The following is a 25834-nucleotide window of genomic DNA, read 5'->3' as shown; positions in this document are numbered from 1 at the left end:
GGTTGTTTGCTGGACACCAGGGTATAGGTGCTTAAGCACCCTAGGTATCATTGGGGCTAGCTACCCCAGGGCGTTCTACTGTTATTATTGTTGTTATTGTGTAGTGTGGGTAATATTTAAGGACTACTGTGGGACCACAGAAGTAAAGGAGTTATTATATAATCAGTAAAGGAGTTATTATATAATCCTGTTGTGTTGTATTATAGGGATATACCATAAATGTATACGTGTTCCTATGAGGAGCCATCCCGTTCTCCGAGATTTTCATAGGTGGCGGCGCTGCACCAGAAAGAGAGAGAAAACACACCGTCACCCCAGGCTCCCCAGGAGCGGAGGCTCAGGCGTTCTGTACTGTAAGTTAAACAGGTAGCACCAGTGATGTAATTACCGCTATTTCCCATAGGGAGAGGGTGTTACATATACACATATACACATATGCACATACAGTATACACATATACACAGGCTATTTTAGAACTTTCATCTGTAATTCTCCAATGATTTGTATTTAGGGAAATCGCATCAGGAATTTACGCCACACTTTGATTTACTCAAAATATTTTCCTCTTTATTGTGTCTTTTACTAAATTGCCAACATCTTTAAATGTAACGTTTCAGGGGGAGAGGGTGGGCAGAGGGGGCATGTCTCCCTTTATCAGGTGCGTGGAGTAGTGTTCTGATGCCTCCTGTATACCCTGTATCATCCTGGGATGTTAGTCACGTGTCCAGTAATTAACCAATCTCTTTCTAAACTGGAAATAGCTTTTACTCTAAAGCAATTAGCTTTTAATTATCAACTGCCTTTTTGGGCTGAGGGAAGTTTAACCCTTTTAGGTCAGTTGTTTTTATATATAGATCAGCATTCTCTCTCTTTTATAATGCATTATATTAGCCCTTCTAAAACTAGATAGGTGTTACCTCCTATCAATGGGAATAGAAGGCATCAGAGCACTCAAACTCATTTCATTTTTATGAATAAGAAACTTCATATAGAACACTTAAAATACAAAATATGCAAATTACAAGGAATACACAACAAAACAAAATAAAAGACAGGTGACTGCCTGCCTGGATGGGTGGGTGACTGAGTGACTGGGTGGGTGAGTGACTGGTGGGTGACTGGTGGGTGACTGGGTGGGTGGGTGAGTGACTGGGTGGGTGAGTGACTGGGTGGGAGTGACTTGGTGGGTGGATGACTGACTGGGTGGGTGAGTGACTGGGTGGGTGACTAAACTTGACCGGGTGAGTGCTGCTTCCTGCTTCCTTGCCCGCCAGATGCTTCCCCCTCTGCCCCCGATATACCCATGGGGAGAGGGGCATGGTAGGTGGGGAGGGGGCATGGGAGGTGGAGGGGGGCGAGACTGGCTAGCTAATTCCGCTCACAGGGTGGTTGCCAGTATTTCTGTGCAGGCAGCAGCACCGATGGGGCCTTGGTGAGGCAATCGAAATAGTGGCATCACACAGGCCAATAGGAAGCCATGACGTCATCCCTTGCGGCTTCCTCTTTGTCCGAGTGACTTGGGCATTTAAACCTGCAAAGATATCGGCACCCAGGGGCGTAGCTAAAGCCCGGGCGCCTGCGCTCTAGGGGGGCCCTCTCTCTAGTGTCAACGATGCATATTTTTGCGTCAGCGTGGAGTGCGCATGCGCAAAGAGCACTTGCAGACCACACATGCACAGTTGGCAAGTGCCAATTGAGCACTGTCACGCCTGTATGACCGCAGACCTGGAAAGACCCCAATACTGAGGTGGGAAGGGTATTACCACGCACCCACAGCAGTGAGGGCATGCCCGGAGTGTGGTATGGCGTTGCCGGGCCTGTTGAAAGATAGTTAGTGATACTTGCAATGCCTTGGGAGTAAAGAGTAAGGATAGTGATGTCCGTACGCCAGAGTCCAGGGATCTAGAAGTCAGAGTCGTCAAGTTCGTAAGCCAAAGTCCAGGGGTTACAGAGGTCAGCAAGGTAGAGTTCGTAAGCAGGATTCAAGGGCAACAGAGAGCAGGGTAGTCCAGCACTAGCAGAGGTCAAACCAGGGAGATCCAGAGATAAGCAGGAGCAGGAACAAGCTGGAACACAGAGGAGAGCCAAGCATAGGACTGCACACACAGGGATAACAGAAGCTATGCAGAGCAATCATAGAAAGGACAGAAAGGGGTTATAAAGGAGGGAACACCAATAGGAGAGAGAGGAGGAGCAGAAGGTCAAGTGGGAGACATTAGGGATAGGAGAGGAGGAGAAGAGGAGGAGACAGGGGAACCAATAAGGGAGATCGCTTGCAGGGTATGGGAGGAGGAGTCAGAAGGCTGGAAACCCCTACAAGAGGAGCGTGTGCGCGCGCCCTCTGTAATCTGAGAGTGCACGCGCACAGGCTGCGTAGCGAGGTGCGCAGAGCGCCGCAATGCGGGGACACCCGCAGAGGAGGGCAGAGCAACGGAGGGGACAGCCGCCGGAGGTAAGGGGATAGGAGCAGGTACCGAGGGGCCCTGAGAGTGGGGCACGCCGCAGCAGGGGCTCGGGGACCGTGCGGCTGCGCGAGACTTGCGGGGCGCGCGCCGTGGTAACGGAACGGCATCAGATGCTGCCGGAGAGGGACAGGAATGGGTACAGGAAGGGAGACTGACAGGGGAAGGGACAGAGAGGGAAGGAGAGCGTGTGACATCAGGAACACATGAAGGGCAAGGAATCCCCTGAACCGTCACAGTATCCACCCCTTGAGGATCGATCTCCGAGCGATCCAGCCACGTTTTTTGGGGAAATTTTAGGTGAAATTGTTGCAGGAGTTTCGGGGCATGAATGTGACATGCCAGTATCCACGAACGCCACTCCGGACCATAGCCCTTCCAGTGGACGAGGAACTGGAGTTTGTTTTTAGACCAGCGTGAATCAATGAGGGATTGAACCTCGTACTCTTGTTGTTCTAGGGTGGACACTGGGTTGGGTTTACAGGAAAGGGTCCGGAAAAATGAGACCTCTGTACAAAGGGTTTAAGCAGGGAAACATGAAACACGGTAGGAATCCTCATGGTGGGGGGTAGATCAAGACGATAAGCGACTGGGTTGACTTTTTCAATGATTTTGAATGGGCCCAGAAATCTTGGTGACAGTTTGGGAGATGGCGTTTTAATCCGGATGTTCTTTGAGGACAACCACACTCTGTCACCAGGCTTGAAAGAAGGACCTGGTTGGCGATGACGATCCGCCTTGGTTTTTTGTTTGGCAACAGCAGATTGTAAGGATTTGAGTATCCTTTTCCAAGAGTTCTGTAAGGTCGTAACATGAGAGTCGGCTGCAGGAACGCCCGACGGGGGAGAAGAGAGAGGAAGACTGCTGGGGTGATAGCCGAAATTAACGAAAAAAGAAGACTCCTGGGTAGACTCATTTTTGAGAGAGTTGATTGCAAATTTGGCCCATGGTAACAGGTCCACCCAGTTATCCTGTGAGTCCGATACGAAACATCTAAGATATTGCTTTAGGGTTTGATTAATCCTTTCGGTCTGACCATTGGTCTGTGGATGGTATTCAGAAGAAAAAAGGAGGGAAATTCCAAGTCTCTGGGAAAACGCCCGCCAGAACTTAGAGATGAATTGAGAGCCTCTGTCAGAGACAATAGGAACGCCATGTAATCTGAAAATTTCCTTGGAAAAAACATCAGCCAGAGTAGTAGAATTAGGTAGACCCTTGAGAGGAATAAAGTGGGAATGTTTAGAGAATCTGTCTACTACGACAAGAATGGTATTCATTCCTTTGGAAATGGGCATTTCGACAATGAAATCCATCGAGATGTATTTCCAGGGTTGCTCCGGAATGGGAAGAGGCAAGAGGAGGCCAGAGGGTTTGTGGTGGGGCGTCTTACTCTGGGCACATACAGGACAGGCACTGGTAAAGTAAAAAATGTCTTTGTTCATCCTCGGCCACCAAAATGTCCGTTTAATAAGGTCCGCTGTTCTTTTGAAGCCTGGATGACCGGCAGATCTAGAGGAATGACCCCAAAGAAGAATCTTGTGACGAAACCGTGGAGCTGCGTATAAGCGCCCTTCTGGTACCCTGAACCTGCTGGGAATGTGAGCCTGGGCTTTGTTGATTTCGTCCAACACATCAAAATTGTTAGAGGAGATTATGCATTTGGCAGGAAGAATGGTTCTGTGGTTTCATTAGATTCGGATTCCGTGGCGAACTGGCGAGAGAGAGCGTCCGCTTTGACATTTTTGGTACCAGGAATGTATGAAATTGTATAGTTAAAGCGGGAGAAGAAGAGCTTGGCGAGCTTGGCGAGATCCCAACCGTTGGGCTCCCTCGATATACAGCAAATTTTTGTGGTCGGTGAGAATAGCAACAGGTTCATTGGCGCCTTCTAAAAGATGCCTCCATTCCTGGAGAGCCAATTTAATGGCCAGAAGTTCACGATTACCAACATCATAATTTCTTTCGGCAGATGAAAATTTTCGCGAAAAAAAACCACATGGATGGAGTCTGTCTTGGGGAGAAGACCTCTGAGAGAGAACTGCACCAGCTCCCACGTCCGAAGCGTCGACTTCCAAAGTGAAGGGAAGGGAGGTATCCGGATGGCGTAGGATGGGTGCGGACACAAAAGCTTTTTTAAGCACCTCAAAAGCAAGAATAGCGTCAGGAGACCAGGAGGTGGTATCGGCGCCTTTCTTGGTCAAAGCGGTGATGGGAAGAGCAATAGAAGAAAATTTTTTGATGAATTTCCTGTAATAATTGGCAAAGCCGAGAAAACGTTGCACAGCTTTAAGCGAATTAAGCAGCGGCCAGTCAAGAACAGATTTTAATTTTTCTGGATCCATAGAGAACCCTTGGCTGGAGATAATGTAGCCTAGGAAGGCAGTAGAGGTCTGGTGGAACAAACACTTCTCCATCTTGGCGTATAGGCGGTTAGAACGGAGCCTAGACAGCACCAGTTTGGTATGGTGAACGTGTTCCTCCAGATTTTTAGAAAAGATGAGAATGTCATCCAGATATACTATGACAAATGTCCCCAACACATCTCGGAAAATGTAATTCATGAACTCTTGAAAGACGGCAGGAGCATTACATAAACCAAAGGGCATAACTAGATACTCGTAATGTCCTGATCGCGTATTAAACGCTGTTTTCCACTCGTCCCCCTCCCTTATGCGAATGAGATTATAGGCACCTCTTAAGTCGAGCTTGGAGAAGATAGAGGCCCCCTGGAGATGGTCGAACAGTTCAGAGATTAAGGGAAGGGGATACCGATTCTTTACTGTGATCTTATTGAGTCCGCGAAAGTCAATGCATGGTCAATGCATCCTTCTTCTTCACAAAGAAGAAGCCTGCCCCGGCAGGGGAGGTAGAGTTGCGGATTAATCCTTTTTCCAAATTTTCTTGAATGTAGGATGTCATGGCCTCAGTCTCAGGAACGGACAAAGGATACGATTTCGACTTAGGAAGGATGGTCCCAGGAATCAAGTCGATAGGACAATCGTACGGAAGATGGGGAGGTAGAACCTCAGCTTGTACCTTGTTGAACACATCCAAGTACTCATGATACACGGTCGGCAGGATCGATAGATTGGAAGGAACGGAATCCAGGCCGGCAAGCACCGCAACAGGAGGAGCCGCAGGAGCAGAATCAGCGGAAGAAGGCCACTGGATAGGCAGGGTGCCGGTCCAATAAATGCGCGGATTGTGGAGTTGAAGCCAAGGTAATCCTAAAATAAGTTGAACAGTCGGAGAATGAAAAATATCGAAAATTATTACCTCCTTATGACCGTCGGCCAAGGTCAGTATGAGAGGAATGGACTACCAGATGATAAATGCTGGCTGGAACGGTCGACCGTCGATGGCCTCGAGACGAATAGGTGCTTTTCTCCTGACCATAGGGATTTGATTCTCAGAGGCGAAGGTTTGGTCCAGGAAGTTACCGCCAGATCCAGAATCAATGAAAGCTTTTACCTGCAGGACAGGTCCAGGACCCTCCAGAGTGGCAGGAAGCATAAACTTCTTTGGAAGATTTTCGGAGAGAGAGGGGCAACGAGAGACAGTACCCAGTAGAAGCCCCTCTACCTTTACTGGGTGTTCCCGTTTCCCGACTTCAGGGGACAATTCTGGAGACGATGTTCCGAAGAACCACAGTGGAAACAGAGTCCTTTCTGACGGTGTCGCATTCTCTCCGCAGCCCGAAGTTGTTGGCTGTGATTTGCATCGGCTCCGGGGCCAAGAGAGGCGAAGTAGTAGACATGTGAGAGACAACAGAGGAAGGAAGAGAACAAGAACTGTGTCTCTCGTGCCGTCTCTCCTGGGTATACTGGTCCATGCGTACGCTCAGGGTAATCAACTCCTCCAGGGAAGAAGGCCGGGCATGAGTAGCAAGATCAACCTTCAAGGTGTCAGGGAGTCCGTGCCAATATGCAGCGGCGAGTGCCTCATCATTCCATTGGGTCTCTGCGGCGAGAGTACGGAACTCGATTGCGTACTTGGCAGCAGATCTTCGGGCCTGTGAAATATGGAAGAGAGAGAATGTGGCTGTCTCGCGCCGTACAGGAGTATCAAATACTTGCTGAAACTCACGCCTGAATTTAGGATAATCTTGGGTTAGATCGCTCTTACGTTCCCAGAGGGGAGAAGCCCAAGCGAGGGCGTCACCGGTAAGCAAGGCGTAGATGTAAGCCACCTTAGAACGACCAGTGGGAAACAGGGAGGGGGACATCTCGAATTGCACCTCGCATTGGTTTAGGAAACCGCGGCAGGCGAGGGGGTCCCCATCGTAGCGATTAGGTGATGGAATACGGGGTCCAGAGTTGGCATAGGTTGTGGTAACCTGGGGTGCTGGAGCCATGAGAGTCTCCGGAAAGGAGAGGTTAGCCAATTGATGGGAGACTGTGGACAGCTGATTGCTCACAAATTGTAAGGCCTCAAGTGAAACACCTGTACCCACCTCAGGGGGGGCTGCATTTGTTGGGCTCTGCATAATGTCACACCTGTATGCCCGCAGACCTGGCAAGACCCCAATACTGAGGTGGGAAGGGTATTACCATGCACCCACAGCAGTGAGGGCGTGCCCGGAGTGTGGTATGGCGTTGCCGGACCTGTTGAAAGATAGTTAGTGATACTTGCAATGCCTTGGGAGTAAAGAGTAAGGATAGTGATGTCCGTGCGCCAGAGTCCAGGGATCCAGAAGTCAGAGTCGTCAAGTTCGTAAGCCAAAGTCCAGGGTTACAGAGATCAGCAAGGTACAGTTCGTAAGCAGGGTTCAAGGGGAACAGAGAGCAGGGTAGTCCAGGACAAACAGAGGTCAAACCAGGGAGATCCAGAGATAAGCAGGAGCAGGAACAAGCTGGAACACAGAGGAGAGCCAAGCATAAGACTGCACACACAGGGATAACAGAAGCTATGCAGAGCAATCATAGAAAGGACAGACAGGGGTTATAAAGGAGGGAACACCAATAGGAGAGAGAGGAGGAGCAGAAGGTGAAGTGGGAGACATTAGGGATAGGAGAGGAGGAGAAGAGGAGGAGACAGGGGAACCAATAAGGGAGATCGCTTGCAGGGTATGGGAGGAGGAGTCAGAAGGCTACAAGAGGAGCGTGTGCGCGCGCCCTCTGTAATCTGAGAGTGCGTGCGCACAGGCTGCGTAGCGAGGCGTGCAGAGCGCCGCAATGCGGGGACACCCGCAGAGGAGGGCGGAGGAATGGAGGGGACAGCTGCCGGAGGAGGTACCGAGGGGGCCTGAGAGTGGGGCACGCCACAGCAGGGGCTCTGAGAGTGGGGCGCGCGCCGTGGTAATGGAACGGCATCAGAGGCTGCCGTAGAGGGGTAGAAATGGGTACAGGAAGGGAGACTGAAAGGGGAAGGGACAGAGAGGGTAGGAGAGCGTGTGACATCAGGAACACATGAAGGGGAAGGAATCCCCTGAACCGTCACACGCACGAGCAGCCAGCAAGTGTCGATCACGCATGCTCAGCCGGCAAGTCCTGGTCGCGCATACGCAGCAGGTAAGTGCCGATCGCGCATCCGCAGTCCTGGTCGCGCATGCGCAGTAGGCAAGTGTTGTCACGCATGGGCTGCCAAACACAATGCAAACATCTTGCCCGGGGGCCCACGCATGCCTTGCTATGCCACTGCCGGCACCCCCTGCAGAGGTATGTATCTCGGAAAGCAGGGGGTCACCGGAGCTAACGTTAAAACTGTTCAGCTCCGGAGACCCCCTGCTTAAATCCTATAACTGTAAAAAAAAAAAAAAGGAGAGCAGGAGTCATCACGATATGCCCTGCTGGCTGGGACTACCGGGGGATCAGTATTTGTATCTAAACTCGGTCTGCAGCATTTCATGTACTTGGGACTGGCACAGCTGATTCAACGTGGAACTGCTCTGCTTATTTCTCTACAATAATGCATGTTGAGTATATACTGGAGTCTTTTTGTCTACTCCTTGAGTTTGGAAGCTATTATAGCTCTTGCGGGTTAGCATATATTTAACAAAGAGCATTATTCACTTTATTTGATTCTATTCGAGATCAGATATATAGGCTTACTGATATTATCGTACAGTCCCGCATCACTATGTATGTAGCACTTTAGTAGAGCAGATAATACTCTCAGGTCTCATTTTTTCTTAACACATTTGTGAAACTATTATCCCATGTAGATTTACTGCTCAGGCTCTACTTAGATCATTCGGCCTAGCTAGCTGTGTACCATCATTTATTTACACATTGCATTATAATTATTGGATTTTCATCTTTGCTGCTTACATCTATATTTATACTTCTAAGTAAATAATAATTTTGCCCATTTTTTGTACCCGGGTACATTCTTACATATATCCTGAGGGTTCTTGTGACCAACCCTCATGATTATATTTTGTGTATTTATTGTGAACATTAAGTGTGCTTGATTAAGGGTATTCTTGTTGGTGATGTTTTATCTTTGAATTGATTTTATATTTGTGTATTGAGCCATGCTTCAATACAGTGTTGTTGTTTTTAATCTAGTTGTGCATACCTTGTTAGATTCTCTTTGTCTTTGCTTTTCTAGAGGTGCACCCCACTATACATGTATTTTGCTTGGGTAACCTTAATTATTGTGTGGGAGGCAGTGCACACCACATTTATGTAACCAATAAAATATCACGTTGCATTACTTTCCTGTTTATTTTATGACATGATCAAAGTGTTAATGAAGATGCAAGCACAATTGGTACTTTTCATTGTGTGTCTGGTATGTGCAAGATGAGGCGTGGTAACGGCAAATCACTTGGGATGCCAGTATTTAAGAGAAGGGAGGGCATTCTAGCTCAGACATGGCAACGCCATCACTACTGCTCCCTGGGGGGCGGGATACAGTATGACGTAACGCCAATATGGCCGCACCCTGCATTTTGTCGGTTTGGCGGTCACCATGGTGACCGCGGTCTCAGAACCCGCGCACACTGCATGAGTACCAGCAGCTGCAGCCGCCGCCAGAAAGCGAGATGAGGAGGCAGCCTGGGGGCAGCGCACTTGGGTCTGACGCGGCACTGTGTAGCGTGACGTTAGTCAAGGAGGCAGCTGAGGGCGAGCGGGTAGCCGGGGCGCTGGGGAGCACTAGACGAGAGGGTGAAGTTCCCGCGCCAATGGGGAACGTACCACCCAGTGAGTACCGTGGGGGGAGGGAATGAACCATGTGAATATAGGGAGTGATAATTAAATGCGTTAGAACTCATTCTCCCACTCCTTTTTACACACATGCGGTGCTCCACTGAATGTCCAGTGGGGTCTCTCACTAGTGGTGAGCTACAATGATTGGGGATGTGCAATAAAAGCTAAATAATAGCTTTTTGTAGTGTGTTTTGTTGTTGGTTGAAACTTTAAAGCGTCAGCCAATAGGAACAGAGGGCAGTTAGTGGCGCTCTCACCCCGGCAGTGTGATGTTCATTAGAAACCAGTTACAGTACCTGCTGTGTTAGGCCAGGTCCATAGTGCCTTCGCCCGTGTGGAGGCGTGCGCGGCCGTGACGTCACCCGCTTAAAGCGGGCGCGTTTTTGACCATTGTCGCGCGCCGTCTTGAGGCGTGTTTGGGGGCGTGCCACTGATGTCACAGCTTGTTCCCCCCACCCCCATTGGGGGAACCACTCACGTGACCTGTCTGTCGCGCTGAGAAATCAGTTTAACTGATTTCTCACGCAACGCGCCCCCTCCTGCTTCCGCGCGGACGTGCACGCTCGCCAGGTGTCGCGATCACTGCCTTAAGGTAGTCCGTTCGCTCAGCGTGCGGACGCCTCCGCATGGTCTGCAATACCATGGCCCCAGCCTTAGTTATCATTGACCTCTCTCTATTCAATATGCTGTGATGTCACAGTCCTGTACATACTGTATGAATGGAGCTGAACTCTTGACCAGCGCAGGGGAGATGGGTTCACAGCATATTGTATAGGGGCTGTTGTGAGGGTGTCCATTTGATTTACATTCTTAAAAGTTACCCCTTTTTACAGGATCACCAATGCACACATAGCTGTGGCTGTATAGACCTCGCTGGGGTGACCCTCCTATTAATTACAAATGTCACTCATAAATGAATTAGCATGCTGGCACGTAGGGGAGCGGACAAAAGCCTAAAGGGAGTCAACTAGAGAGCAATATAGAGAGTTCAACTATACACCCCCTGTAGAAAAACTGGTAATAAAGCAATCTAATTACAGTAAGAGGCAATAATACACTGAGATTATGAGGCACACCATAGAAAATATTCAAGTCAAAGTGAGTGTGAGATGAGGATGACATTAAATCACTAAACCTGGCCAGTGCAGTGTACTTGGCTGCTCTGTTAGAAAGTGGTTGACCCAACTCCCACTACTAACTTGGTTATAAACCTGGTTAACAAGCCCAACCCAACTTGAGGCCACCTTTTATACTGTGCAGGCAGTGACACGCCACATATATTATGCTAATGAGATGCAGCTGCATCCTGATTGGACGTATAAATGCTGTGGGGGGGGGGGGGGAGGGCGTTCCAATAATATCAGTATCAGTTTTATTGGATCAATGTTTTGGTTCTCTGACAGACCGCTCCGACAAGTCAGGTCGGATAAGTGCATGTTTAAATTTCCTGCGCGGGATTGCTACACTGCCTGACTTGTCAGATCGGGAAGGCCGGTCACTTCAACGCGCAATATGTAAATGTCCCATGCGGGACATTTAAAAAGGATGCGTTGGGCAGGCTGTCTCGGCAGTGTAGCAGTCCTGCATGGGACAATAAAATATGCATTTATCAGATCAGGTTTGTCAGAGTGGGCGGTCGGGCGCTGCCAACCTTACTTGCCGGGTGGGGCAAACGGAGAAATGTCCAGCAGCTAACTGCCCTGCTACGACGTGTCCCGGTGGCATTTTGGCCCTCGCTGCCAAACGTCCCATTCCGCTTATTAGTTTAGAGTAGGGGTGCGCAAAGTGGGGGGGAGAATTTCCAGGTGGGTTGTGGCGGCTACAGAGGTCCTGCGCTCTCCCCCAAGGCATTTAAATTAAATCCCAGGGAACTGCGCAGGGCCTCTGCAGCTTCTCCTACCTGGTCTTCGGCGACACGTCGCCATGGTGACCCGGTGTGAAATGATGCAGCGGGGTCACATGGTGTCACATAACCCCGCAACGTCATTTGACGCCGGAGATGAGCGGGATGGGGGAGGGAGGGGGCGAGCCGGGAGGTGAGCAGGCAGGGGGGCACAGGATCAAAACTTTGCGCACCCCTGGTCTACAGCAGTGTTTCTCAACCAGGGTGCTTTGTAATACAGGGGTGCATTAGACTAACCGTAAGGGTGTCCTGTGGAGAAGAACAAACAATGTGAGCTTTTACTGTAATAATCCAAATGCCGTTTGTTTTTCATTTATTGCTGATTGTAAAGATTTTGTATTGCACTTAAAATACTAGAGAAAAAGAGAATTTTGCATTTACAGTGAAGTTTTAGTTGAACATAAAAAAAAAAAAAAGAGGGACAATTGATAAGATGATGGTGATACCTCGGAAATTGGAGCAATGTGGGGGAAAAAAAGGTTGAGAAACACTGGGCTAGAGAGTGAAACGCATCAGCAGACGTAATCACGCGTGCTACATCTATATATAATAAAATGTGTTATTTATTTTCACAAAGCCAGAATATCTTCCATTATCTGGTATTTTCAATAAATGTTTCAACTTTCCTGGAACAATTTCATAGAACTCAACCCCGTTATAGCACGATCCGCTTATAACGCGGTTTGAGCGTGGACCCAGACTATTTTTTTGCCAAACTACACACACAACCTCCCTCCCCCCCCCCCCCCCCCCCCCCCCCTACCTGTGGGGCTGCTGGGGGATGTGCTGTGGCTGCTAGGGGAAGTGCTGTGGCTGCTGGGGGAAGTGCTGTGGCTGCTGGGGGAAGTGCTGTGGCTGCTGGGGGATGATCGTGTGGGGCTGCTGGGGGAAGTGCTGTGGCTGCTGGGGGAAGTGCTGTGGCTGCTGGGGGAAGTGCTGTGGCTGCTGGGGGAAGTGCTATGGCTGCTGGGGGATGTTCGTGTGGGGCTGCTGGGGGAAGTGCTGTGGCTGCTGGGGGAAGTGCTGTGGCTTCTGGGGGATCATGTGGGGCTGCTGGGGGAAGTGCTGTGGCTTCTGGGGGATCATGTGGGGCTGCTGGGGGAAGTGCTGTGGCTTCTGGGGGATCATGTGGGGCTGCTGGGGGAAGTGCTGTGGCTGCTGGGGGAAGTGCTGTGGCTGCTGGGGGATGATCGTGTGGGGCTGCTGGGGGAAGTGCTGTGGCTTCTGGGGGAAGTGCTGTGGCTGCTGGGGGATGATCATGTGGGGCTGCTGGGGGAAGTGCTGTGGCTTCTGGGGGATCATGTGGGGCTGCTGGGGGAAGTGCTGGGGGAAGTGCTGTGGCTGCTGGGGGATGATCGTGTGGGGCTGCTGGGGGAAGTGCTGTGGCTGCTGGGGGAAGTGCTGTGGCTTCTGGGGGATCATGTGGGGCTGCTGGGGGAAGTGCTGGGGCTGCCGGCGCCTCACTCCTGCCTCCTCCCCTTGATCAGGCACGCAGCGGCCATTTAAAAAAAAAAATTAGCGCAACCCCGGTTATAGCGCGGTCGGATGGGTAGCCCCTGAGGACCGCGTTATAACAGGGTTGAGCTGTATTTGGTTTCGCAAAGGAAACTTTGACACAGTTGTCTTAAAAGCAAAGAAATAGCCAAGTCCATTCTCTCAGTAGCTACACGTTTAAAGTCTGCTTTTCCCCCAACAGGGAGACACTTCTTTTATGTTGGGGCGCCTAAAAGAATCCAGCAGCTTACTGAGGAAGAGCGGTTTCTGCAGAGAGATGAAACCCAAGTTACAAACACTCCATCAGGTAAAGTCTGAGATATCCTTTTCTCCCTACCCTTTCAGTGTTAGAGGGGCTCTCTGGCAGCAAGTGGTTAACATACCACGATGTTTTAAAGCAGAAATGCCCTCCACTTACCATGAAAAATTAAATATCTCCTTTATTGTTACCACTGCAGAGTTCTTTTGCTGCTGTATTTAGCAATACAGCTCAACCCCCTTATAACGCTGTGCTTGGGGTCCAAAGAATCACATCGCGCTATAAGCGGATCGCGTAAGAAATAATATACAATTGTATGCGTTATACAATAAAGTATTTAAGATACCAATAATAGTGTTGTAAAGTATTCATAAATATGAAAATTGGGAGCCACGCTTGTATCGCGTTATAAGCGGATTCGCGTTGTAACGGGTCGCCTTTTAACGGGGTTGAGCTGTACCACTATTTTTACATTCTGAAGATTGCATGTGCTAAAACAAAAACAAAAAATGCCCTGCCAGGGAAATTAATATGGTTGCTCCTATCCATCTACACACATTAAGATAACATTTGGTGGGTAATAATAAACAGGCAGTAACTCAGCAAATACCTGGGTTTTTCCAAGATATATCTTTATTGATTTTCTGAACAGAATGCAGAGAAAAGGTTTCGATATAAACTAAAGAAATAGATCCGCACAATGTAAAATTAATTAGCAGCTTACGTAAAGGCTTAATTTTTTTTTTAATGGTGATTGTTGCTTAAAAACTACTTTTAACTGGAGGGTCCCCCAGAGCTCACCTGTTGTTCCCCCGTTCAGTGTGGGGGTGATTGCTGCTATAAGGGTAAAGATGAAACGCAATCTCATCTGGAAACTTTTTTTTTTTTAAGCTTACCTGAACCGAGGGATCCCCTAGAACTGATCTGGGGCCCCCCTGCCCCCAAGATATGCATTTATGTTTTGTGCCCATTCTGGCAACAACAAAAAAATCCCTGACAAATGTAGCGCCAGACTACAATCATGGCCACTGCCATTTCTAGAAGTCGGGGGGGCCTCTGAACAGCTCCATGAGACCCACTGGATCAGGTAAAAAAACAAATGTACTGTATGCAGGAATGCTCTTATAAGAGGTTTGTATACAAAGCTCTCACAAAGTGCAGATGCACACATTCAACTTTATTTATTTTTCTTTGGATTTAGACACCTGGAGTAAAGGCAAACATAAATAATTTTTAGCAGGCTGTTATTAGGTAAAATTGTTACTTTAAGGGTGACGGAATCTTTCTAAGGCTGCGGCCAGGGTGGAGGGAACCGCGCTCGCATGCTCGGCGTGATCAGAGTAATAACTCTGAATGCCCTCGTCTAGTGTGAGGATGCGTGCATGCATGCCCGTGCACTTGCTGCTTGGCGAGACGAGCACTGTGACGTCATGGCCACACCCACCTCCCCCTGGCGCGCAACTAACTGGCCAGAAATCTCCCGGCTGAGCAGAGAGCATGACATCACGGCTGATAAGTTGCACATGAGGTGGCTTTTTTTTTTTGGTGTGTGCAGTAGAAACATATCTGGTTTTATGCATAGAAAATAATGTTTTTTTTATAATTTATAAGCTTATCAAACATGAATGTGAATGAATTTCCTGGAAAGCATCAGGATTTAGACCATGTTAAACAAACCCTCCAACATTCGCGACATGAAAATGGGTACACTTCCAAATAAGTGACACCTCCCAAGGAGGCTCTGTAAGGCCTTGTCCATGGTTGCTGCTTGCTGGCGGAGGCGCGCTCCCGCTCAGCGCTGAGCCCCAAAAGCCACAATGAGAGCGGCCTTAGTAGGGGCTCTAGGGCTTGCGGAAGCGCAGGTCTTACCAGAATTTTACATTTCCCCACTTGCCGGCGCGTAGGGCTGGTAACGTGAGCGGTTCGCCCAATGAGGGCGAACCAGCTCCGTGACGTCACTGGCCCGCCCCCGACATGCCCCCTGACGGCGCGCTGACTAAGGCCAGGGAAAGCACCCTTTGTCCCTGAGCCTCAGCGCGCCTCAGCACGCCAGCAGGTAACATGGCCGAGGCCTAACACATACAATGTGCTACATGCAAATATGATATCAATAAAAGAGTAGTGCTGTTCTCTGATAACGATGAGCTGGTTATAGACGAAGTCATCAATATCCCAGCTCCTTTTAATTAGCTGTGTCACGGAAGGCCAGAACTATTCACAAAGATCAAGCCCCAGACAGAACGAAGGGGATCAATAAAACAAGTTTATTCTGACCGGAGAGTCAACGGCACAAATACACCACAAGAGCTTGCACGCCCCAAATGGAGTTTTACGGGGGGAATCCTAGCTAACTAGCTGCCACTTCAAAGGCTTACCCGGGTCGGCTTCCACACTTCGTAGGGGTCTGAACCTTCAAGATTCCGGGGAGGCTCTTTCTGCAAGAGCAAATTTAAATTTCTTGCTCAAATGAAGCACTGAGCCTCATTCTGGAGTATCTCAGTCACAGCCTTCGATCACACCACTTAGCTTCCACGGTAACTCGAGGGACGACTGTGGAACTGAGATCGGACACCCTTTAAATTGTTTCGATGCCAGTATTGAAAAGCATGAGACCGGGTGTTGACCAATCACAGGGCATATCCTGTTCACGGGCCAATCATCGAGCTAGGGTTCACTTGCGATGGACCGATCAGGGGCAGGGACGGTGACCATGCATTTAGCAACGCCCACAAGGGCAGGCTTACAGGGAGCGGGAATTTCAAACTAGCCAATTGGAACAGTGGAAAGGGACGTTTGACCGCGAGCAAAATGCTGTGGGTGTTCTGCCGCCGGGACACTTCGCCACGGGACATTTCACCACGATGTCCGCTCTTACGCCTGACCGACTGCTGTCCACTGCGCACCCGACCCAACAAGCCAAGTCAGGTCTGCCGCTCCGACAACTGCATCTCCCGGCCGCCTGCTTTGACAAGTACATGTTTAAATGTCCCCAGGCTCTGGTCAGTAATCTTATACCCCTACCTCAGCCCTACGGGTCCGTTTCCTTGTTGAACGGGCAAAGCTGCCATAGGGGTGGACGACTTGCCTGGGAGCTGGGACTGTGATTAGACACCAGGGATAGAGGCGCTGCCTGAGCTGTTCGATAGTGGATGGTGGCCAGGCGTAGTTACTGCGAGGCTCCTTCACCAAAGGCCGCCAATGCAGCGGCGAGATGGTCGACCAGCCCGAGGGTCCGACTAACTGCTGGCGGAGTCTCGTCTTCCTCTGAGCTTGAAGGTCCTGGAGGAGAACCGCACTGGGTCTGCCTCAGGCTCTGCTGGGACATTTTGCTGGACCAGGTCTGCAACCATGTCTTTCTTCCGTTGGCAGCTCCTGCTCTTCGCAGCAGAGCTTGACTTGGTCCTTGGTCCAGGATCTGGGCTAGGACTGACGAGTCAACTGGTAAAGTACAAATACACGAAAAGATCTTACACTCACCAAACAGGGATTACAGGGAGAATCCTAACTAACTAGGTGCCAGGTGCAGCATCAACGGCTTACTTTTGTTGGTGTCCACACTCCGTAAGGGTCTGGTACTTTAAGACCTCAATGAGGCTCTTTCTGCAAGAGCAAGTTCAAATTTCTTGCTCAGATCGGAACCAAGCCTCATTCTTGAGTATCTCTGGCACAGCCTCAGAGCACACCGCCTCCACGCTAGCTCCAGGGATGACTGTAGAACTGAGATCGGACACTCTTTACATAATTCCCTTGCCACCATTGAAAAGCATGGGAAACCGGATGTTGACCAGTCACAGAACGGATCCTACTCACGGGCCAATCACAGAGCTAGGGCTCGTCTTTGATGGACCAATCCGGGCCGAGGGCAGTGACCGTGTGTTTAGGAACTCTCACAAGGACAGGCTTACAGAGAGCAGGGATTTCGAACCAGTCAATGAGTCCTCGGGGATCGGTACGGGGACCCATACTTTTTAACTAGTTTATTAATGACCTTGAGGTTGGCATAGAGAGCAAAGTCTCCATCTTTGCTGATGATACTAAATTGTGTAATGTAGCAGAATAAGAGCAGGATCTAATTACTCTTCAGAGGGACTTGGAGAGACTGGAAACTTGGGCAGGTAAATGGCAGATGAGGTTTAATACAGGTAAATGTGAGGTTATGCATTTGGGAAGCAAGAATAAACAGGCAATTTACAAATTAAATGGGGATAAATTTGGGGAATCCTTGATGGAGAAGGATTTAGGAGTGCTTGTAGACAGCAGGCTTAGCAATAGTGCCCACTGTCATGAAGTAGCTAAAAAAGCAAATAAGATCTTATCTTATATTAAACTAGGGAATGGATGGAAGGGAAGTAAACATAATTATGCCCCTCTATAAATCATTAGTAAGACCACACCTTGAATATGGAATACAGTTTTGGGCACCACCCAATCTAAGAGGGTAAATGATAACTAAATACAAATATATGCAAAGGTGTAAGGAATTCACACCTCGGTTTACGAGTGGTCGTATTCGCCCGGAGGTCTCACATGAAGGGGGGATACTGTAAGGAATCCACACCTCGGTTTACTGCTTACCTTGCCTTACAGACCTGTGCAATCCTAGAACACTCCCCATGATATATTCTGCAGCTGTGCTAGCTATTACTGCAGCCCCAGCATGGGTTCAGTCATTAGAACAATGCTATCACACGCCCCTTTTGCTATAGGTTCGCTGACCTTTAAATACAGCTTTCCCACAATGCTTCTCTGCCGAGCATAATCCTTCTTGGATGTTATTAAGTGTTCTGCCACAAGCTCCTGGCTTGATTCTCTCTTGTTACTAACTCTGTTATTGTCTTAGTTCAAGTTTCTGGTTCCTGTGCTGAAGCGTTGGATCTCCAGTGTAACTTCAGCTTCCTGTTTCCGGAGGCCTGCTGCCCTTCCCATAGCAGAGGCCTGTCTCTGGTTCCTGGGGCCTGCTGCTCCCTCTCCATTGCAGAGGCCGTATCCTGGTTCCTGTGCTGAAGCGGTGGATCTCCAGCGTAACTTCAGCACCCTGTTTCCTGAGGTCTGCTGCCCTTCCTATAGCAGAGGCCTGTCGCTGAGTCCTGAGTTCTGTAGCTCTCTCTCCCCGCACAGGCTCGTTCTGGACTCCTGCGCTGAAGCATTGGTTTATCAGTGCTGCCTGGCGGTGTGCCCACTCCGGTCAGCCTTCTCCTTCCTGAAAGCGGCGCCATGGGCCGTGGACGCCACTCGCGTAAACCCCGTTCCCGACCTGCAGCAATTTCGCTGAAGCAGGAAGACCTGCTTGATCTCCTGTTGCCGACTACCTGCTTGGACTACGTTTACCATGATGTCTCCTATCCTGATCCTGGCTAGTCCACTGACCACGCTGCTCTCTCCAGTCCCGACTTTGCTATGTACGACTACGAACTGCGCAATCCGGATCAGCCTGCGTGGTCTAAGGTCGGTGCTTATACAACCCCACCTCAGCCACGCGGTCCGACCCTGGTTTGTGGCGAGCACAACCGTGACAAAAGGTCAATATAAAGAGCTTTCAAAAGAACTATTCATTCCATGGGCAGTGCAAACCCTTCAGTTCATCCCTTAAGGTTCGCGGAAAGGAGATTATCAGCAAAATATGACAGGGTTCTTTACACTAAGGGAAGTTCAAATGTGGAATTCATTGCCCATGAAAATTGTGATGGCAGATACAATAAGTAGGACATATTTTTTAGAAAGGAAAGGTATACAGGGATCTACCAAATAAGTAAACATGAGAAGAATGTTAATCATGGGAGAAATCTGATTGCCATTATTGGAGTCAGGAAGAAATTTATTTTTCCCCTTGTGAGACATCATTGGATAATGGCTCAATGGGGTTTCTTGTTTGCTTTCCTCTGGATCAATATACTTTAAATACAAATATAGGATAAGTAACTGTCGTCTAAATGTAACATATGTTGAAATTGATGGCGATATATATCATTTTAACCTCTACCATGTAATATGTAACTATGTAACCTTAAAAATGAGAACTTTGAAAGAAAAAACAAAAAACTGGAACTGAAAGGGATGAGGGCAGATGGGGAAAATGTTTTGATATATAGGTGCAGTGTGAAAATTCGAAAGTTTTGCTCCAAAATTGCCTTGATAGAGTACATAAACCACCAAAGTTTTTAAAAGGTTAGATTGATATCAACCATTAGATGACATGCAGATACAAGCAAGATAAGGATCAGCAAGGGAGTGCCGCAGGAAGACACCATGTCACCAAGGCTTTTACCAAGAATTGTTCAAGACATTGAACTGGGATGAAAGGGGAATCAAAATCAAAAGTGAATACTTGAGTGCTGGGTATTACCAGAAGAGACAGGAAAAAGAATGAATGGGTTCGGAAGCAAACAAAAGTCTGCAGCATCATCAAAAGGGGAAAGCTGTGCATTGGGCCTGAGCAGTCCCGGGGGGATGTTTAGTGAAGCATCCTGGGAGCGGGAGGGAGGTCGGCTGAAATATGGCTGGTGAGGATCTCCCCTCATGGCAGACAGAACTTATGGATGTTCTGAATTTATGATTCTTGGCTGGCAGGCAGTTAATGAGAAATGTTGTAATTGTTAAATAAAGCTGTGACCTTTTAACTTCCAGCGTGAGGTCTCTGTTATTCAAGTAAGTGGGAACAAAGGACTGGCACATTAAGCTTTTATGTCTGTGATCTCCTGTGTGCAGGCATCTTGCCACATAATGGTTAATGTAGCTTATATTGCTGCTGTGACAATTATTTCATAGCCATTGCAGCCAAAGACTTCAAATATGGGTGTACAGTAGGCGAATAAAAATACATTTCAATAGGCCTGAATGCTCACTGCCAGTGACAGATTTATCATGAATAAGGATAGTCCATCAATTCTTTGGTTTTGACAAGGCACTTAATTAGAACTTCAAGACGCAAATAAAAAGCACACGTGAACCCCACAGTATTCATTATGGCGACACTCTGGATGGAAGAATAAAGAGAAAATCTCTCAAGTGGAAGAGATAATCTACCCATTGATTTATTTAAGCAGTGCCTTGTCAAGCAAACGTTTTTATGGAGTATTCATTATGGATGACTGATGATGCTGAATTAGGACATAAATGCAAAACTATTCTGAAGCCTAACCTAAAACATAGGGGTCTGTGCGTCTTGGAAAGGAATCTGTATGCAGCTTTATCAAATACAAGCTGAGTTTTCTACTTGTGAAATAAATGGTTAGCTGGAGAAGTTAACATGACCCCACTTCCTTACATTTCCAAAAAATTCCAAAACAATGTACATAGATCAGAGTACCTAATATATTGACATTGAGTAAGTTGTTAATTAAAGTTCCACAGTACCGGTAGGGCACTACCGTCCAGAAAGTCGCATTCAAGTCACGGGGAGTTTTTCTACCGTTGCATAGTACTGTACCTGAGGTTCAAAAAAAGACATGTCATTTGAGTTCAACCTTTGTTAAATAGTGATTGACAACATTGTACTTTAACGAATAACCCCTAATTGTGCTGTGTATCAAAGTCTTTTGCCTGCAAAACTAGAGTAAAAACTTTGCAGCAGATTTAATACAGTTCGGTCCGGAAATAATTGGACAGTGACACAAGTTTTGTTATTTTGTCGGTGTACCAAAATAAATTCAACTTACAGTTAAATAATGAATACGGGCTTAAAGTGCAGTCTATCAGCATTAATTTGAGGGTATTCAAAATTTTGCCTGTTATTGTACATTTTGGGTATTCACATTCAAATTGGAGGAAGGGTTTAGGAATTACATCTCTTTAATATGTAGCCCCCTCTTTTTCAAGGGACCAAAAGTAATTGGACAATTGACTCAAAAGCTGTTTCATGGACAGATGTGGGCTATTCCTTCGTTATTTCATCATCAATTAAGCAGGTAAAAGGTCTGGAGTTGATTCCAGGTGTGGCGTTGACATTTGGAAGCTGTTGCTGTGAACCCACAACATGCAGTCAAAGGAGCTCTCAATGCAAGTGAAACAGGGCATCCTTAGGCTGCAAAAAAAAAGAAAATCCATCAGAGAGCAGGAACATTAGGAGTGGCCAAATCAACAGTTTGGTACATTCTGAGAAAAAAAGAACGCACTGGTGAGCTCTGCAACACAAAAAGGCCTGGACGTCCAGGGAAGAAAACAGTGGTGGATGATCGTAGGATCCTTTCCATGGTAAAGAAAAACCCCTTCACAACATCCAGCCAAGTGAAGAACACTCTCCAGTAGGTAGGCATATCATTTTCCAAGTCTACCATAAAGAGAAGACTTCACGAGACCAAATACACAGGGTTCACCACAAGGTGCAAACCATTCATAAGCCACAAGAATAGAAAGGCCAGATTAGACTTTGCCAAACAATATCTAAAAAAGCCAGCCCAGTTCTGGAACAGCATTCTTTGGACAGATGAAACTAAGATCAACCTGTACCAGAATAATGGGAAGAAAAAAGTATAGAGAAGGCTTGGAACGGCACATGATCTGAAGCATACCACATCATCTGCAAAACACGGTGGAGGCAGTGTGATGGCATGGGCATGCATGGCTTACAATGGCACTGGGTCACTAATGTTTATTGATGATGTGACAGAAGCAGCCGGATGAATTCTGAAGTGTATAGGGATATATTGTCTGCTCAGATTCAGCCAAATTCAGCAAAGTTGATTGGACGGCGCTTCACTTTACAGATGGACAATGGCCCAAAACATACTGTGAAAGCAACCTAGGAGGTTTTTAAGGCAAATAAGTGGAATATTCTGCAATGGCCGAGTCAATCATCTGATCTCATCCCAATTGAGCATGCATTTCACTTGCTGAAGACAAAACTTAAGGCAGAAAGACCCACGAACAAACAACAACTGAAGACAGCTGCAGTAAAGGCCTGGCAAAGCATCACAAAGGAGAAAACCCGACATTTGGTGATGTCCATGTGTTCCAGACTTCAAGCAGTCATTGCCTGCAAAGGATTCTCGACAAAGTATTAAAAATGAACATTTTATTTTTGATTTTGTTAATTTGTCCAATAACATTTGAGCCCCTGAAATAAGGGGACTGTGCATGAAAATGGTTGAAATTCCTAAACGTTTCATACGATATTTTTGTTCAACCCCTTGAATTAAAGCTGAAAGTCTGCACTTCTATTGCATCTCGGTTGTTTCATTTCAAATCCATTGTGGTGGCGTACAGAGGCAAAATTATGAAAATTGTGTCAGTGTCCAATTATTTCCGGTGATGAATAATAATGTCTGTTAGAGTTTACTAAATAGACCCTTTAATGTCAGTTTGGCTACATATAGACCCCTTAGACTTTACTTTGCAGTTGCACTGTATCAGCTTTTACATCTCCCTTGGTACGTCATCTCCTTCGTTTTTATTTTTGAGTAGCCTGTTACCACTGGGATTGCCAGTTTGCAACTGTTTCTGCAGTAAGCATCTAATAGTAAGCATCATCAGATTTATGACGGCATATTAACTACGCAATAATCTGCCATTAGACACCTTCCAGCTCTGGAAGGCACCTTACAATACTGTACGTCCCATTAACTTGAATGGGCCAGATAATGTCCTCTGGCAATGAAAGGTGTTTTATGGAATAACACCGCTAATATAGCATGGCTCTCATTTTGTCAAAAATGTGTTGTTGGAGGGACTTGTGTATTATTCCATAACCTGCAAAATGGGGTGTATGAGGCTCCTCTGGGTAACAAATTGCAGCATTCTAGCAGCTTAATGGGTCTAAAACATATCACGTCGCAGGCAAGCTACTGAACTCTGCCATCATTATGTGACTCTTAATACTGTGAGACAGAAAAGCAAAGCGATATGTCAAACTCGCGGTGGCAACAATAGCAGCATTATAAGCTAATTATTCATACCCTGACATGCGGTTAAATGAGGCAATATCAAACTATGGGAATTATATAACCATTGCACATAGAAGATTGCTAAGTATCATAGCCAAGATTTGCATAATTGGAAAAAAACTGAATGAGGCGAAAATGCACACGCTAGCATCTAAACATCCCAGCAAGTTGTTTTAAAGTAGGGACTATTTGTTAGAAAGGAAAAAGAAAAATTCTAAAAATATATTGTACCAAAGTTTAAAAAAAAAAAATTGAGAAAATGGTAGGAAATAAATGTGTAATGCGAAGTATTTTTTTTATTTTTTCATTTCTGCATGGAAATCTTGCCCTTGATTTGGAGAATGCTGAACCATTACTTAACTTCAGAGAAAGTTGTCACAATTTTTTTTCTCCCCCAAAAAGTAAGATATCCAAGCAGATGATGGGTCATATTTACTAATCAAATGGGCTGTGAGGTGTCTTAAGGCTTAGCAATGCTTGGTAAATATAGCCCCATATCTTGGGAGTAACACAACATAAATATAAAGCAAAGAACTGCAGTGGAAAGCATGGAATTTTTTTTCTAGAAACTCACATCAGCAATTGTTTTGCACCTTTAATAAGGAAAATGACCCAGTGCACAATTACCCATGCATGACATTTATCTACCGTGTCCTAAACCAAGTCAATATTCTATATCCAAAAGACATAATTACATAGAGTGCTGACATCACAATGTTTTAGCACAAATATGTTTGGAGACCACAAACCATTTTCTGTCTTTTCCAGCAATGGAGTTGGAAGAGATTTGGAGTACTGGGAGGGATATTTCCATGGGGTCCTTCAATCCAACAGCACTTCTTAGAAACACCTTCCTGACGCAACCGGAACATTATTCCAGGCACCGGGTAATAAGAGGTAAGCCATATCAGCCTTTTCACCTGTGGGTAGGCTTGTAACACATTTTACATTTCATTATTAACTTATGGAACATTGAAGGTAAAATCCCATGTTTAATTTGTAGTCGTGTATCAAGCTTGATAAAGGTTCTCAAGCGGAACGAAAATGTCGATCACTGGCAATAAAAATTTTTATTGTGCAAGACCACTGGAGTGCCACTTTAGTCTATTTTTGTCGGCTTTTGCACTTGATCGCTGTTGCTGAGCACCCGTAGCAGTTATCCGCATACTGTGAGTGCACCACCCCCTGGATCAAGCTTGGTGTTTAAATAATCTCATATGCAATACATTGACCGCTTGCAGATTTATTTATTTATAAAATGTGTTACCAGGAAGTAATATATTGAGAGTTACCTCTCGTTTTCAAGTATGTCCTGGGCACAGAGTTATGATGACGGATACATGGTTACAAATACATAGTTACACTAAATGAACAACATTATACATTATATACAAGACATTGCATGCACGGTTAGGCTGCGCTTAAAGTGCTGGCGACAGTGACACGATGTTGCATCAAAACAAATACATTGCCGCCGTCGCGTGTGCTCATAGTAAGCGCAGCGCAACGGCTTGGTCGCGATCGCTGGAAGTCATCTTAAATTGATTTTTCCAGCGACCGTAGCCAGACGTCACCGTCGCTGGCACTATAAGTGTAGCCTTAGAGATAATATATAATATAGGCGTATGTAACAGTTACAGACCAGATTAAAATGTGAGACAGCTTTAGTTTTGAATGAACTTAGAGACTGGTGGCAGCTGTGAGAGTCTCTGGTAGATTATTCCAGTTTTGGAGTGCACGGTAAGAGAAGGAGGTGGTGCCGGATACTTTGTTGAACCATGGGGCCATGAACAGTCTTTTGGAGTCAGATCTCAGATAAGTGCTGCATGTGGTAGGTGTGAGGAGCTTGTTCAGATACAGTAGGTGGGTAGCTTGTCCAGAAAGTATTTGAAGGCAAGACAGAAAATATGAACTTTGCACCTAGACTCAAGTAATGGCCAATCTAGTTCTTTGAGCATTTCACAGTGATGTGTGTTGTAGTTGCATTGGAGGACAAAACGGCATATTGAATTGTAGAGGGTGTCAAGTTTGCTAAGGTGGGTTTGGGGTGCCGTGCCATATACTATATCCCCATAGTCTATAATTAGCATTAGCATCTCCTGTGCTATATGCTTTGATTGAAGTACGTGTCCAAGGTTGGAGAGACAAGGGCTGTGTGCATATACAGTAAGAGTGTCTCAGCTGGGACATCACTACAGGCAGTCCTCGGTTATCTGACACAATGCGTTACTCAAAATGGCGTTGGATAGCGAAACGTTGTAAAGCGAAACACGTTTTCCCATAGGAACACTGTTTAAATGAAAGGTTCCGTTCCTGAAGGCAATTTTAATGCTAAAATAGACAAAATATTTTACGCAGGCAATAAGATATGCAGCACACATAAATTATATAGTGTATATACTGTATTATATATATAATATAACATAATATATAATATAATATAAAAATATAATATATTATATAGTACAATATATATATTATGTACACATAAACAACTTTGCAAAGCGTTGTAAGAGTGTTGGATAAGCCGTTTTGGCGTTGTAAAAATGAACATAGGTATGCATTGCATAGCGTTGGATAAGCCATTCGTTGTAAAGCGAAGCATTGTAAAACGAGGACTGCCTGTATTAGGGTGTGATTAATGCATGTATCCAATCCACCTGTAACTGCTTATTGAGCAGGTT

General features: G+C 46.7%; 1 protein-coding gene across 2 annotated transcripts in view; it reads left to right on the top strand.

The window, feature by feature from the left end:
- Nucleotides 1–9357: 9357 nt before the first annotated feature.
- The window catches only part of C3H11orf97 (chromosome 3 C11orf97 homolog), a 32494-nt gene continuing 16017 nt past the window's right edge, over nucleotides 9358–25834 (top strand). Inside the window, exons 1-3 of one of the 2 annotated variants that reach the window (XM_075593448.1) lie at nucleotides 9358–9610; nucleotides 13216–13320; nucleotides 23919–24047. In XM_075593448.1, the coding sequence (XP_075449563.1) occupies nucleotides 9451–9610; nucleotides 13216–13320; nucleotides 23919–24047 (394 nt within the window). In that variant the 5' untranslated portion in view covers nucleotides 9358–9450. Of the gene's footprint in view, nucleotides 9611–9688; nucleotides 9747–13215; nucleotides 13321–23918; nucleotides 24048–25834 lie in introns of those variants that run through there. The other variant, XM_075593449.1, reaches the window with a different exon arrangement.

This window comes from Ascaphus truei, chromosome 3 (genome assembly GCF_040206685.1).
Source record: "Ascaphus truei isolate aAscTru1 chromosome 3, aAscTru1.hap1, whole genome shotgun sequence".
Classification (NCBI taxonomy): domain Eukaryota; kingdom Metazoa; phylum Chordata; class Amphibia; order Anura; family Ascaphidae; genus Ascaphus; species Ascaphus truei.
Note: the sequence above shows the minus strand (reverse complement) of the source record. Positions and strands in the feature narration are given on the sequence as shown.